The sequence below is a fragment of the Crotalus tigris genome, unplaced genomic scaffold (assembly GCF_016545835.1).
Source record: "Crotalus tigris isolate CLP2741 ecotype Arizona unplaced genomic scaffold, ASM1654583v1 scf7180000024339.11422700, whole genome shotgun sequence".
Lineage (NCBI taxonomy): Eukaryota > Metazoa > Chordata > Lepidosauria > Squamata > Viperidae > Crotalus > Crotalus tigris.
The window spans coordinates 11277146-11292656 of record NW_024100509.1 but is presented as its reverse complement, the minus strand read 5'-3'; the positions used below and the strand labels follow the sequence as shown (position 1 = coordinate 11292656).

Genomic DNA, 15511 nt, shown 5'->3' with positions numbered 1-15511 from the left:
AAGGTGACTTTATCACCACGTTTGAGAAGCTAAATACATTTACTTTCAGAATTTACTTTGGTTTTCACCTTTTTTGAAAAAGATGAAGAGCCGTGGCGATACAGTGATTAGAATGCAGTATTGTAGGCTAACTCTGCCCACTGCCAGGGCTTTGATCTTGACTGACTCAAGGTTGACTCAGCCTTCTATCCTTCCAAGGTTGGTAAAATGAGGACAATATGCTGACTCTGTTTTGTTGGGGGAAATATGCTGATTCTGTAAACTGGTTAGAGCAGTGGTTCTCAACCTTTCTAATGCCGCGACCCCATAATATAGTTCCCCATGTTGTAGTGAACCCCCAACCACTTATACATCACCGGGTGTCAAAGGCCAAACAAAAGGGGAAAAAATGGCGGACATCCTTGTTTGGCGACCCCCGTGAAATGGTCATTCGACCCCAAATGGGGTCCTGACCCACAGGTTGAGAACCATTGGGTTAGAGAGTGCTGTAAAGCAGAGGTCCCCAACCTTTTGGGCACCAGGGACCAGTTACGTGAGAGAGATTTTTCCGTGGACTGGAGGGGGCGTGGTTTTGTGTACTACTTGCATCCCATGGATGGGGCTTTGCTTGTTTATGAGGCCCGGTTGCTGGCATGCTGCGGCCCAGTAATGGTCCATGGACCGGAGGTTGGGGACCCCTGCTGTAAAACACTCTCAAGCTGCATATTGCTATCGCTTTCTGTACAGAGTACCAGTCTTCATTCCTCACTGCTACCTCATTCTTCTTTTTCCTATGCAATGTACACAGCAGTTGGTTTGGAAGTGCTGCTCAACACCGGCGCCCCATTCATTATCCACTTTTAGATCGTGCAGACCCATCTCCAGATCTTTTGTCATTAGAAACATGATACATAATATGTCCCCCAAAAAAGAATTCTTCAGTTTTATATATCTGTTTGTCTATCTTAATTTCCATCCCGTTGAGAAAGCTGCCAACTAACCTGATCACAGACAGGGCTGTTGTCGTTCACATCTGTGACAATCACTTCCACTGCACTCTGGGTTACAAACAGTCCATCGGTGGCTGTAATGTTCAGCAGGTAGACATCCTGTTCTTCTCGATCCAGAGGTCTCTTGACGTATACCTTCCATTCATTCTGAACCAGGCCAAGGGCAAACTTCCCTTTGGGGTTTCCTCCTGTTGAGGGGAGAGCGAGAGAGCGAGAAAGAGAAAGAAAACATTAGTGCAGGCAGGGTATTATGACATTCTAAAGCAGGGGTCTTCAAACTTGGCCCTTTTATGACTTGTGGACTTCAACTCCCAGAATTCCTCAGCATTCTGGGAGTTGAAGTCCACAAGTCATAAAAGGGCCAAGTTTGAAGACCCCTGTTCTAAAGGTTTCTCAGAATGACCTCAGCTTAAGCCAAAGAGTTAACACTGATCCTTGTTAGTTCTGTGATCTGTCATGGATTGGGGGAACTGTAACAGAGAAGAAGAAAAAAGGAAGTAGTAATAGAAAAGTATTTTGGGGAAAGGGAGGGCGGGTGAGAAGGTGGTTGAAAATTCAAAATCAGATTTGGGGGGGGGGAAAGCCAAACATTTTTAAGAGCTGTCACATTTAAAGCAGGGGGATGGGATGGCTTAGCAATTGAAGACCCTGAGCTTGGCAGCTGGAAGCTGACAGCCCAGGTTCAAGATCCGAGTCCTGAGTGACGGGGTGAGCCATTCAAATATGCGAACAACCGGTTCTCTCTGTGGATGCCGCTTCCAGAAGTCCGTTCTGGGCCTGGGCAACAAAAAATTAGCTACCAGTTCTGCCGAAGTGGCGCAAACTGGTTGAATCCCACCACTGGGTGAGCTCCTGTTATTTGCCTCAGCTCCTGCCAACCTAGCAGTTTGAAAGCATAGAAATGCAAGTAGATAAATAGGTACCACTTTGGTGGGAAGGTAACAACGTTCCAGCCACCTGACCATGAAAGCATCTTCAGACAACGTTGGTTCCCTCACCTAAGAAACGGAGATGAGCAACTCTCCCTGAAGTCGGACACGACTGGATGGGGGAATTTGTTACCTTTACATATTTAAACCACATTTTAATCCAGACCCAGGTAGTCTCTGATTTACAACCGTTCGTTTAGTGACTGCTCGAATGCGATGGCACTGAAAAAAGTGGACTTTTTTTCCTGTAGAAAGAGGTAAGTGGCAAGAGATAATTCTTTTCCGGGCAAAAAGGCCTTATAATGCTGCAAAGAGTCATAAAAGAGCCAAGGTTGTCTACCCCTGTCCGAGACCAAGCTAGAGAATTTCTGTAATCCTAAGCACTCAGATAATTCAGCCATCAAAAGGCACACAAACATCTACATACCATTCATAAGAAACAATCTAAAAACCAAACAGGAAACAAAAAAGACCACAATACCCTCTTACCAGCAATCTACACTCAGATGAGCAGAGATTAATACCAAGATTAACCCCAATCGAAGAACTGCCAAACAAACTAACAGTAAATCAAGGAATCACTGAGACCAGTCTCACCAACAGTGGCAAGCCATTAGAATATAAATGACTGCAAGCCCCACTTCCTACTAGGACTGATGATGCTACCTAGTTTGGTAATGAAATGTCTGCAAGCAAGCAACCTCAAGAGAGCACTGAAGACTCCCCAGTTCAACTCTGAGCTACAAATATTCTCTTCTATTGGGACTACTAAAGAAGGAAGAGCATTGTTCTCTCTTGCAACCTATTTTCTTGACGCTTCTCAAGCTCCTTCGCAATTTTGAAGAATGTTTCTATGGCCAGACAAGGCAACACGCCACACTGACAACCTTACCCTGGCCTACTGAAAATTAGTTAGCCAATTATAGTCTGCATCCTCTTGATCTCGTCTTGATAACATGCCGAGACGCCTGCATTTCTCGCAATGCCTCCCAACAGCAACTTTCTATGCAAAACGACAACCACGTGAGTCAAGTTTGGAGACCGTGTCCTTGTTTTACTCCTCTTAAGCGTAATCAGATTCAAACAGGGAACAATCAATAGGCTTCCCGTTACAGTGGCACAATTCTCTTTCCACTTCAGTCTCGAGGGGATGTGCTTCAAAAACCCCTCACTCTGGTTACCAGGACGATTTCATTAGCTGTTGATTATGCAATCAAAGGAGTGCAGCAGGATGTGCTAATGGAGATCTTCCCCCCTCCCCTTTTGCTGGTGTTGTTTCTGTATTCTTGTTTTGGGGGGTGGGTGTATGTGTGTGAGTTGAGTGCCGATTTCCAGAGCCTGCCAAACACACAAAGACACATGATCTTTAAGTAGACCTAACAAGAGGTCGCTTAAAGAGCAGTTTCAAGATAAGGCCGGCAATTTAAAATAAATTTATACAAGAGGAAAAAGCCAGCAAGGAAGAGAAAAGATGAAGCTAATCAGCTTACTATTACCCTAGAAGTGTGACTCTAAACACAGGGTTATTACTTTTCCACATCATTAAATTGCAAGGTACAAAATCAAGACAGAACGCTTGTCTTCACCATCGTCTACAATAGAGCTATTTCCAATGCTGGCATATACAGGAAATAATGATTTTGATCCATATTCATTAGTATTCTCAGTAATTATTTATGCCTTGATGCTAAAAGTCTATGGAGAGTCTCAATCATCCAGGTCATGATTGTCCCAAAAGTTTTTTTTTTTTTTTACAAAAGACAACTGAATTTTCTTGGGTCCCCCCCCTCCTTTGAAAATGTTTTGCTTTCACAGAAGTGAAGTCTTTCTGTGAACTGAAGAAGCTTCTTGGATGAGAAGGGAAACGTCTTCAAGGGAAAAACCCCCAAGGAAGTCTAGTTGCCTTTTGGAAAAAGCACCTTTGGGACTTGAGGTTAAAAGTGACATTTCTCTATGAGCAGAGATCAATACCCCCAAATCAAGGAACAATCCAAGCAGACAAACTAACAGAAAACCACAGCCTAATTAAGGAACCACCAAGAACACTCCCACCAACATTTGACAGGGCAAGCTGCTACTATATAAAAATAAGAGCAAGCTCCTCCCCCTTCAAGCACTGATGATGTTACCTAGTTTGGTAATGAAATGTCTGCAAGAAAACAACCAACCTCAGAGAACACCAAGGAGCCCCCAGTTACATTTCCCTGTCTGCAACATACAATTGCCATCTTCAGTGGAGATATTCTGGTTTGATTTTACTATAGGCATCTCAAAGAGAGCTTGTTCAACCTTCTATTTCAGGGCTGTCAAACTCAATTTCACTGAGGACCACATCAGCATTGCAGTTGCCCTGGGAGGGCCGGGTGGGTGTGGCCTACTGGGTGGGCATGGCCAGTTCTACATCATTCGCATCAAGGTGCCTGTGGGGGCCTGGGCAGGAGTGGGACAGATCTGAGGGTCTCTGGCAGAAGGGGGTGGGACCGGGGCAAGTGCCAAGGCATCGTCCACTGGGGCAAGTGCCAAGATGGCCACCACAAAATTGTACATTGGCTCCCAGCTGGCCTGGGCCAGGGCCAAGGCAGCGGGGCCCGTTCCCTCACTGTTTCCAGGATAGCTTTGCGGGCCACATGAAATCACTTCGTGGGCTGCATCCGGCTCCCGGGCCTCGTGTTTGACATGTCTGTTCTATTTGGACCTGTGACCACAATGATGGCCTCAAATTTGGCTTTTGCATGCCATGATTCATAAGCAGAATTCAAGTCCATGTAAAATCACCTGTTTGTGCAATGTGGTTTAAATGTTTTAAGATTAAAAGAAGTGTGTTTGATTGTGTTATGTATGTGCTATGCATGTGCATGGCAATTTGTGACTTGGGTTTTTTGTTTCCCCGGTCTAGTCATATACTTGCCTGCTTATAAATCCAGTTCTCTGGTGATTAATTAACTTTTCTGCTAACATAATAAGCAGCACTGGTGTCTTAAAAGCATTCTAATTAATCCATTTTTCTGTGCATTTTTTAAAAATACAAGAATCCTGACTGCAAACATATTTTACGTTAAAAAAAAATCTACTGGAATTTTTTTTTCTTATGTTCTGCTTACATTACAATATACAAGGCCTACTTTAAAAAAGGCTGACTTTTTCAAAAGCTTTAAAGCTCAAACAATCGGCATTATACCGTCTCAAATCTCTCGTTCTTGTTTACCTCAAGTCTGAACACCTCCACCCCAAATCAGTGCATCTTGCAAAAGTTAGACATGTTCAACTACATAAAAGGAATGTGCAAATCCCTAAGAAAAATAAACTCTTCAAAACACAGGAATAAACCGCACACAGAAAGTTTAAAAGGTCAAAATACTGCAGTTTTGAAAATCTGCTATAAAGTTTTCTGTGAGTTCTTAGAGCTAATAAATTAACAAAATGCTAGTCTTTTCTCTTTGCCATTATGATGCACATTGCTATCTCTGGTGATCATTGGTGCATCATACATTTTGGGTTTTTTTTTCCTGCATGGTAGGTTTTAATGATGTAAAGCACTGGACTGGCAGAGGATTCACACCTGGGTGCAAGGAACTGCTACTGCAATAATAATAATAATAATAATAACGGAAAATGGAGGGAAACTATGTCATATCATATACAATAACCCCAAACATCCCATAAGTAAGTGTAAACTGGGAAGACCCAGATTTAAATCTATGTTCAGCCATGAAATTAACTGAGGGATGCTCTTCAGAAGCATCATGTTTTCTCAGCCTAAGCAGTTCCATATTTTCCAGGTGTGCAAAGGACCCAAAAACAAAATATCAGGAGGAGGAAGGAATATTATGCATGGTTGTCGAGTTACTTATAAAGTAATAAAGATGGGATAAACATCTAATAAATAAATAATAAAACACCTGCACCTGTATACACCTAACACGGTTATTTTTAACATTGCTTTGTTTCTTTGTGGCTTAGCACTACCCTCATTGGTTAGTAGTTTGTGCTTCTGTGTTCACACCCAGAAATTGAGTTGACAAATAACAGAGTTGGAAGGGACCTTGGAGGTCTTCTAATCCAATCCCCTGCTCAACCAGGAGACTTTATATCAGACATGTCAAACACAAGGCCCGGGACCTGGATACGGCCCGCAAAGTGTTTTCATGTAGCCTGTGAAGCCATTCAGGAAACAGTGAGGGAACAGCCCCCGCTGCCTTGGCCCTGGCCCAGGCCAGCCGGGAGTCAATGTACAATTTTGTGGTGGCCATCTATGCTGAAACACATTCAGTCTTAGCTCTACAAGGCCGTCTAGAAACAGCGAGGAACCAGCCCCTGCCGTGTCAGCCCTGCCCCCTAGGTGCATGCTAGGGAGGTGTCACCCTTTGTGAGGAATGAAGAAATGGACCATGCCTTGGTGCTTGCCCCGGTCCCACCCCCTTCTGCCAGACCCTCAGATCTGTCCCACTCCTGCCCAGGCCCCCACAGGCACCCTTGACGCGAACGATGTAGAGCTGGCCATGCCCACCCAGTAGGCCACACCCACTCCATCCACGCCCATCCAGTAGGCCGCACCGACCTGGCCCCCCAAGGGCAACCGCAATGCTGATGCGGCCCTCAATTAAATTGAGTTTGACACCCCTGCTTTATATCATTTCAGACAAATGATTGTCCAGTCTCTTTTTGAAAGCCTCCAGTGTTGCCCACAACTTCTGAAGGCAAGCCATTCCACTTATTAACTGTTTTGTCAGGAAATTTCTCCTCAGTTCTCGGTTGCTTCATTCCTTGATTAGTTTCCATCTGTTGCTTCTTGTCCTGCCTTCAGGCGCTTTGGAGAATAGCTTGACTCCCCCTGAGATAGTGGAACACTGCTATCATGTCACCCCTATTGATTCAAATACCAAGTTACGTTTTGTGAGCAAAATGAGAGAGCTGTTCAAAGAATCAGAAGGGGGGGGGAGAGAAAGAGGAAGGTTACATTATTATTGGAATGCTTTGGAGAATGGATGGGTCATAAACAGAATTTACAACAGGATTAAGTTTGGAGCTGGTCAAAGATCTCATGGTGAACGGAGGCTGTGAACATGTAACAGAGAAGGTACTTCTCCTTTGCCAGAATCTGACCCATTATTAATCCCAGTGATGGGAACACGCTAATTTACTGATTCATTAGCATTAAGGATTCCATGGATTTTAGGAACACCTGTGAAGAGGGAATAATTCTTTTTTCTACGAAGGCAGAAGAGAACGGGAAAACTTCTAATAAAATGCTGAAGCAAGTGAAAACATCCCACCCATTTCAAATCTAAGCTCTCCCAAGAGCACAGTAAGCAGTTGTACGATTTTACATCTCTTGTTGAAATGAATTTTCCACACTTTATACAGGGCCACCGCTTTTCCTTAGAGGTAATCTAATAAGTGTTCGGAGTGCACTAAGCAACATTCCCATTAATTATCCTCCCCCACCCTCCTTTTAATTCACTGGTCTACTTACTCAACTCAAGAGTTCGTTAAGTAAATGGTTCATGCATGGTTGTATTTACAGAACAGCCTTTTGAGCCTCAAAATGACAGAATGGCTTTGGCAACGAAAAACCAAACACACAAACTGATCTCAGTGGAATGTTGTAGCTTACACAATGTGCTCATTGTGGGGCAGAGGCTTATGATCCCAATGCTTGGCCAGTAGAAAAAAAATCATACATTAGAAATCCTCAGACTGCAAAGGTTTTAAATAATATATAGTTTCTAATCTTGGAAATTAATGTAGTGGTATGCCCATGTAGTAATTTTCTAGAATTTATATCTTAATAATCAAAATGAAAGCAATGGGCCCACGTTCAGGCTAAATACATCTTAGCTTTCACCCCAGTAAGCTTTTTCTAAAACAAATGCAGCTGGGTGACATTTGATATTTTAGTATTAAAGTTGACTGTAGACTATGATGAACATCAGCAACAGACTGCTGTATATATACAAAGCTTGACAATGTATAAATACTTGCTCTACAGTTTCCAAATAATTTATTCAACAGACTTGTTTGCCAGACTCATATCAGAGGAGCCTTAAGTACACCATGTGAAGCTATTCCATTTCAAACTGATAACATTATTTGTTGTTGTGAGCCCAGATTTATAAAAGGGAGATAAACAAAACTCTCAACTCCAATCATTGCTAAATACTATGTAACTTCATGGGAAAAGAGATATAAAGAATGAAGCTGTATCTTTTGGTCACCTTGGTTTGATTGCAGGTGCACTTTTGCTAACTTGTGTTCCTCCACATTGCCCGTCTGTCCACCCACCCGTCCATCCATCTCCATTTATTTATTTTCTATAGCCACTCATCTCAAACAAGTGACACTGGGTGGCAAGCAATCATAAAACAATTAGAACAGTCACAAAATACTACAAAATTAAATATATCAAAGAGAGAAGCAACCTGGAATTAAGGAGAAACTTCCTAACAGTGAGGACAATTAACCAGTGGAACAGCTTGCCTTCGGAAATCATGGGCGCTCCATCACTGGAGATTTTTAAGAAGAGACTAGAGTCATTATCTGAAATGGTGTAAGTTCTCCTGCTTGAGTTTTCCTATGTCAGTGATGGCGAACCTTTTAGAGATTGAGTGCCCAAACTGCAACCCAAAACCCACTTATGCATCGTTGAATGCCAGGTGAGTGTAGCCCATTGGGTGGGCATGGCTGCAGTGGTAACGGCAGACTGGGTGGGACTAAAAAGTTCAATCAATCAATTCCAACTTTGCAAGATCTTTTTTTTTCCTGTGAGGTTGAAATTGACTGATTGAACTTTTTTTTTTTTTTTTACACACAACGGCGGAGGCTTAAAGCGAAAAGGTTTTATAAAACCCAGCTGAAGGCCTAGGAGTGGGGTGACGGCGTGCATGCCCACAGAGAGGGCTCTGAATGCCGCCTCTGGCACCCGTGCCATAAGTTCGCCACCACTGTCTTAGGTTCCTTCCATCTCTCTTATGCTGCATCTGACTCACTACTGCCAGACTGAGGATATTTTATTTTTCATATCTCATTACAATGCATTCATTATATTAATTCATATCCAATCTTTCACATTCTGGGTCTAGATATTATTTCCCTGATTACAGCCGCTTTTCTGAAAACAACTCTTGCAAGCTATTTAAGATCACATGCATCTTTCCGCCCAAACACGCTTGCCCAGATATTTTTTTACCATTCTCTTCCATTTCTCCTAAAAGAGGGCGGAAAAAAAGAATCTCTTTCTAATCCTGTAGAAAGAGGTAAGTGGCAAGAGAGAATTCTTTTCCGGGCAAAAAGGCCTTATAATGCTGCAAAGAGGATTCTCTTTTCCCGCTATCAGAAAATAAAGCATCTTTTCATGTCGGTCTGAGCGGGCTGAAAAGCAGCAAGGAAATGAGGTGAATCCCACATCAAGCTGGGCGCCAGATTCTAAATGGCAAGAGAAAGGTTAAGTCCCCCTGCTTGTCTACACTTGTACATGCAGATTTGTTCTGCAGAAACAACAGACCCTCATCCTGTGAGCTCTTTGGATAATGCACTCCTTTCCCAAAATATTCTTAATTCGGTGCAATTTTGCTTGTGCCAGGGTCACATCAGCGGAGTAAGAAGTATACCTCTGGGATGAGCCCAAGACGGTGGCCCTGTTTTTGCAAAAAGGAATTCTGTGGCCACACCAGATAATAAATTTTTAAGTGTGACATTCTTTCTCTCTCCCTCTGTCTTGCTTGCAGTTCTGTGACTCTCCTTACATCATTCTAGACTTAAAATCAATTGTTCATCATGTGCAAACGGCAGCCAGAACAGCAGAGAGAGAACTTTGTGAGTCTCAAAAGGTCTCACTTTCACACTGAATAAAGTTCTCCTTCAGGGGGAAAAAACAAAACAAAACAAAAATAGACCTGAATGAATCAATTCCCTCGAGGAAGGCAGAATCTTGAACAGGCGCTGTTTGCAGAGCTTCATCTAACCTGCGTGAGCAACCGTAAACACAGTGTAAATCTGAATTAGTAGCAATGAAAGGAGTTGGACTTGGAATCCACTAACAGTCCTAATAAGCTGTTTAAATTAGATTTGCCCTCAAATTCGCTGCCTGTTTACTCAGAAGCAAAATCTCCCTAGATCAGGGGTCTTCAAATTTGGCGTGCCTGGCTGAGGAATTCTGGGAGTAGAAGTCCACAAGTCATAAAAGGGCCACGTTTGAAGACCCCTGCCCTAGACTCTATATGACTTCTGAGAGCACCAGATATCTAAAGTAGGAGAAGCCCTACTGCATCATGTATGGTGTGTTTTGAAGAGTTGATCAGTTGGTTTGTTCTCAGAAGGATACAGTAGTCCTCAACTTACAACACCTCATTTAGTGACCATTCAAAGTTACAACAGAACTGAAAAAAGTGACTTGTGACTGTTTTTCACACTTACGACTGTTCCAGAATCCCCATGGTTACTTGGTCAACATTCGGATGCTTGCTAACTGGTTCCTATTTATCACAGTTGCAGTGTTCTGGGGTCATGTGATCACCTTTTGTGACCTCCTGACAAGCAACATCAATGGGGGAGACAGATTCACTTACTAACTGAACAGCTGCTGTGATTCACTTAACAACTGTGGCAAGAAAGGTTATAAAACGGGGCAAAATTGACTGAACAACTGTCTCGCTTAGCAATTTGGGGCTCAATTGTAATTTTAAGTCGCAGGACTACCGACGTACACATTTATTACCTTCTGCATTTTCTGTGAATAGGGCTGGAATTTATGCATTTTTTCAAATCACAACTGAGAGTAAATGAGGGCAGCCTTACTACTCTCTAGTAAAAAAAATGTCCTGAGGTCAGCTTGCTGTGGTTTCAATCTAAATGCACCGCATGACTCAAGCTTGGCATGGAATGGTCTCTGTTTAATGTGGGCAAACAGATGTTTCAATGGGATAGGGACGTTTCCATCCATCTTGGAAAACTGTATGACACAGCCTTTATTATTCTTTCCTTTGGGTGCACAACGCTGGCTGCTGTGTTTTGGAAACAACAACTTGGAATAAACAGGAAACGCAAGTCTGACAACCCCTATTTATCTTCTTCCCGGCTGTGGAAGTGAAGCCATCCCATTCGCTTCAATGGACAGCTGTAGGACAATCCTGTTCCACTGGAAAAGAGGTTTCTGAATGGCACCTGTCATTTTCTCCTTTCCCTTTTTATTAATTCAGTTGGGCTGGCAAAGGCCAATGAATTCTCAAGGGATTTACTAACAGCTCACCATCCTTTTTTTTTTTTTTAATAAATAAACGTCAGAAGGCAGGCTGGGTGGTGGGAAAGATAATACTGCATCTGGTGTTAAGAAGAAATTGGCTGAACACAAAACATAGAACTGGAAGGTGCCTGGTTATTTACAGGATTAAAAAAGTGAGAAGAAATGTTTAGATAGTACGAGAGAGGGAAACTGCTTGACTTTTGGGGAACTGCTGATGAAGAAGATTATATTGTGCTCAGAGGGAAGAAGGCAGCAAGCTAAGGCTTTAGGAATATCTTTGGTGTTCAATCTACTTTTTTTGAAGCCTAAAAGTAGAGCTTGAACTGTCCTGCTGAATTTAATGACCAAGACATTTTTGGTAAGATATTTACTGATTAGGAGAAGGAAGATTGCAGTACTGCAGGCCACTTTAGCTGACTGTGTTCAGCAGGTCAGCGGTTCAAATCTCACCGGCTCAAGGTTGACTCAGCTTTCCATCCTTCTGGGGTAGGTAAAATGAGGACCCAGATTGTTGGGGGCAATGTAAATATATATATATATATATACATTGCTTACTGGTGTACACCGCTTAGAGAGTGCTTGCACTTAAAGCGGTATATAGGTCTCATAAATAAATAAATAAATAAGATACATGAAAATAACAACTCTTAATACCGATTTTAAAAAGGCAAGAAAATGCCTGAAAAAAAAGTCTTGCCTTGACTGGTGTATTTGAAAAATAGGATATGCCCACTACTCCACATCATTACCCCTGAAATGTTTTGTTGAACCCTCAGCCATCAAAAGGTGGCCATCACTGAGACAGACAAACCAGAAGTTCATCACAGATTGTGTTGCAGGAAAAAATCTTGGCTGAAAGTCTGGTAGAACAGATCAGCTTTACTTACGCAAGATCACCCAGTGATGTTGGGGCTGAGCAAGCAATAGCAGTAGCAATGGCGCTTATACGCTTCACAGTGTTTTACAGCCTTCTCTAAGTGGTTTACAATAGGCTAAATTGCCCCCAACAATCTGGGTCCTCATTTTACCAATCATGGAAAGATGAAAGGCCAAGTCAGCCTTGAGTCGGTGAATCGAACTGCAGAATTGCAGTCAGTGAGCAGAATTAGCCTGCAATGCTGCATTCTAACCACTGCGCCATTACGGCAAGCATTCACACATAGGTCTTCCAAAGCAGGAGTTTCACAAGGATGTCCACAAACACCTGCATCAAAGCCCTGGATAACAAAGCTATACATAGATATAGGTCTCTGGCTGAAGCTGCCACAATGACAAAATGATGCTCTGTGTGTAATCTGTAAAATTTGCACAATAACATCAGGATGCACCTGATATTACTTGCTGCCCTGTCATATGTCTCACAGACACAGAGTGGAATTTCTTATCTAGATTGCATGTCTTGATTGCAAAAGACTACTGACACCTGGAAGGCAGATACACAAATTCTGGACGGCAATCAACCTGGTCTTTCACAAAGTGTGCACATTCAATTCCAAATAAGAGAAGCAATTCTACAATCATTCTTCAGCAAAAGGAGAATGAAGGAAAGAACTCAGCCAAGGATGGGGCTGTCTACCATTTCTCTGTGGCTACAATATTTATCAGAATCAGCTTATTTTGCAGATCTACTACTACTATTATTGTCTATGGAGGTTCTCAGTCATCCAGGTCATGGTTGTCCCAAAAGTGCTTTTTCAAAAGGCAACTGGACTTTGTTTTTCCTTGGAGACATTTCGCTTCTCATCCAAGAAGCTTCATCGGTTCTGAAGTTCTTCAGTTCAGAACTGAAGAAGCACCTTGGATGAGAAGCAAAACATCTTCAAGGGAAACCAAAGATCAGTTGCCTTTTGAAAAAGCACACCTGGTACTACTATTATTATTTTATCCATACAGAGTGAGCCTCCATTCTTTTCCACTGGCAGTTTGGGTTTTTTTAAAAAACGAGCATTTCACTGATCTTTGCTATCTAGAAATTCAGAGAATCTGTTTTAATTAAAACCCATCCACCCTGACCTCAGCCAATCTCCAAGATCAACTTTCTTCATTGTCTCTGCTTGCTTGCACAGTGTTACAATCCTGCTCATCAATCATAATTGGTAACAGAGCCCCGTGCAGGATAGCACAGCACAAACCTAACCAATTAAAAAAGCTTCTGACTAATGTTCCATTTTCCTTTGTTCACAATTTAAAGGTTAAACCGAATAAATACCCTAAGGGGAAAAAAAAGGATTTGTGAATCTGAGCTATGGTCCCAGGGGTCTTGAGTTTTCAGCCAGCTTGATGAAGAAGCTTTACTCTCAGTGCTACGATGGCAGCTCTCCAGTTGTCAAAGTGGCTAAATTGCACTCTGGGGAAGTTGGAGAACAAATGGCCAGTAGTTCGTATTTAAGGGAGAAGGCAATTCACACAATATGGTTTGATCTAGCCCTATAATGCTCCTCATTCTTAGGTTTGTTTTTCTTCCCAGCTTCCCCCCCTCCCCTCCCTTCACAAGTGCAGGACCTTCTTTTTGGGGATCCACTGAGTGTTTGATCCATTGGATGGGACAGAAATTGCTTGACCTTGGAACTAGAATTCCCAGTCTCCTGGTTTCTCGTCTGGTGCTTTAACCATTACACTAGAGACCAAACTGACTCTAGCTTCTTCTTTTTTTAAAGTTTTTAATGAGTTTTATAGGGTTAGGGATAAAATAGGGTCGGGATAGGGATTAAGGTTTAGGGTGGGGTTGGGATCAGGACAGGGTTGGGATAAGGATTGGGGTTATCCCCCAATAACATTTTCAATATTTAGCAAACAGACAATTGTCCGGGTACATATGTTCAGCTAACAATAGTTGATATAGTGATAGATAACTGTAGAAAATATAATAAACAATAATCACAAACGGTATCAATTAATCAATGCATATCATTCTACTTACTAGTATGTATTCAAAATAACACATCACGTTGGTTTCTCATTAGTTCGTTTTCCTAACCATTGGTAAAAGTCAAACTGACTCTAGCTTCTTATGCTTAGATCAGTGATGGCGAACCTTTTAGAGACCAAGTGCCCCAAAACTGGCCCCGCCCTCTACTCCGCCCCCACCCCGCGTGCCCACAGGGCCACTCACTACCTCCAGGGCCCGCCGCAGATCGCCCAGGCAGCCCAGCAGCGCCATGGTGGCGACACTCTCTGCCCGCGTCCCACAGCATCAACTGTGCACGATGGGGGATGTGGGCAGAGCTTGTCTACACTGCCTGGCTGCCATGTCCTTGGCTGCGCTGCTCCACATGGGCCACGCTCAGGGGTGACTCCTCCAGGGGGCTGCTGGTGAGGAGGGGGTCGCAGGGGGAGGCAAGGCTGGAGCAATGGCACGTATGCTGATAGAGAGGGCTCTGAGTGCCACCTCTGGCACCCGTGCCATAGGTTCGCCACCACTGGCTTAGATCTTTATTTGAATTACTTAACTATACCAGTACCCAGTTGTTGCTATCTGTCTAGCTTCCTCCCTGTGTCTGTTTTTTATTTGCCACATTATATTTCTCTATTTCGCTTCCTTCTATCTGTAACGCTAAAGGCAAAAATCTCTCTATCCACGTTTCTCAAGAGGCTAGGGATGCCAAGAGTCACTTTACTTACAGAACACTCTGGATTCCAGTATTTGGGAGGCTGCCACAAAGAAGAGAGGGTCAACTTATTTTCCAAAGCACGAGAAGGCAGGACAAGAAACAATGAATAGAAACTAATCAAGGAGAGAAGCAACCTTGAATTAAGGAGAAACTTCCTAACAATGAGGAGAATTGGAAGAGCTTCCCTCCTGAAATTGTGGGTGCTCCATCCCTGGAGGTTTTTAAGAACAGACTGGACATTCACTTGTCTGAAATGATATAGGATCTCCTGCTTGAGCAGGGAGCTGGACTAGAAGACCTCCAAAGTCCTTTCCAGCTCTAATGCTGATTGACTGATTGGTTTGTTTTACGGGTGGTCCTCACTTAACCACAGTAATTGGGACCAGAATTTATCTTGCTAAGCAATATGGTTCTAAAGTTCAATGTCCCATGACTGTGCTGCTTAGTGATGGCAGTTCTGGCAGATCCCAGTTACTGTTGTTAAATGAGGACCTTATGCAATGGTAACGTCTGATTTCATGCTACCTTCCCCCATTGAGTTTGCTTGTGGGAAATCGGCAGGGAAGCTCACAAATTGCAAGCACAAGAGACTGCAATGGTTGGAAATCTGGGCAGGTGGCCGAGTGCCTGGATAGCAAGAGCACGTAGACTTATATACCGCTTCATACTGCTTTAGAGCACTCTCTGGGTTGTTTACAATGCCAGCATTATTTGCCTATTGCCCCCAACTATCTGGCTCCTCAT

The 15511-nt window shown here is 43.0% G+C and overlaps 1 protein-coding gene across 12 annotated transcripts in view; it reads right to left on the bottom strand.

Annotated features, from left to right (window-relative positions):
• Positions 1 to 15511, bottom strand: part of FAT3 (FAT atypical cadherin 3) — a 550618-nt gene that overhangs the window by 117365 nt on the left and 417742 nt on the right. For all 12 annotated transcript variants that reach the window (XM_039325844.1, XM_039325847.1, XM_039325850.1 and 9 more), the window contains one exon: positions 981 to 1177. In XM_039325844.1, the coding sequence (XP_039181778.1) occupies positions 981 to 1177 (197 nt within the window). The remainder of the gene's footprint in view (positions 1 to 980; positions 1178 to 15511) is intronic.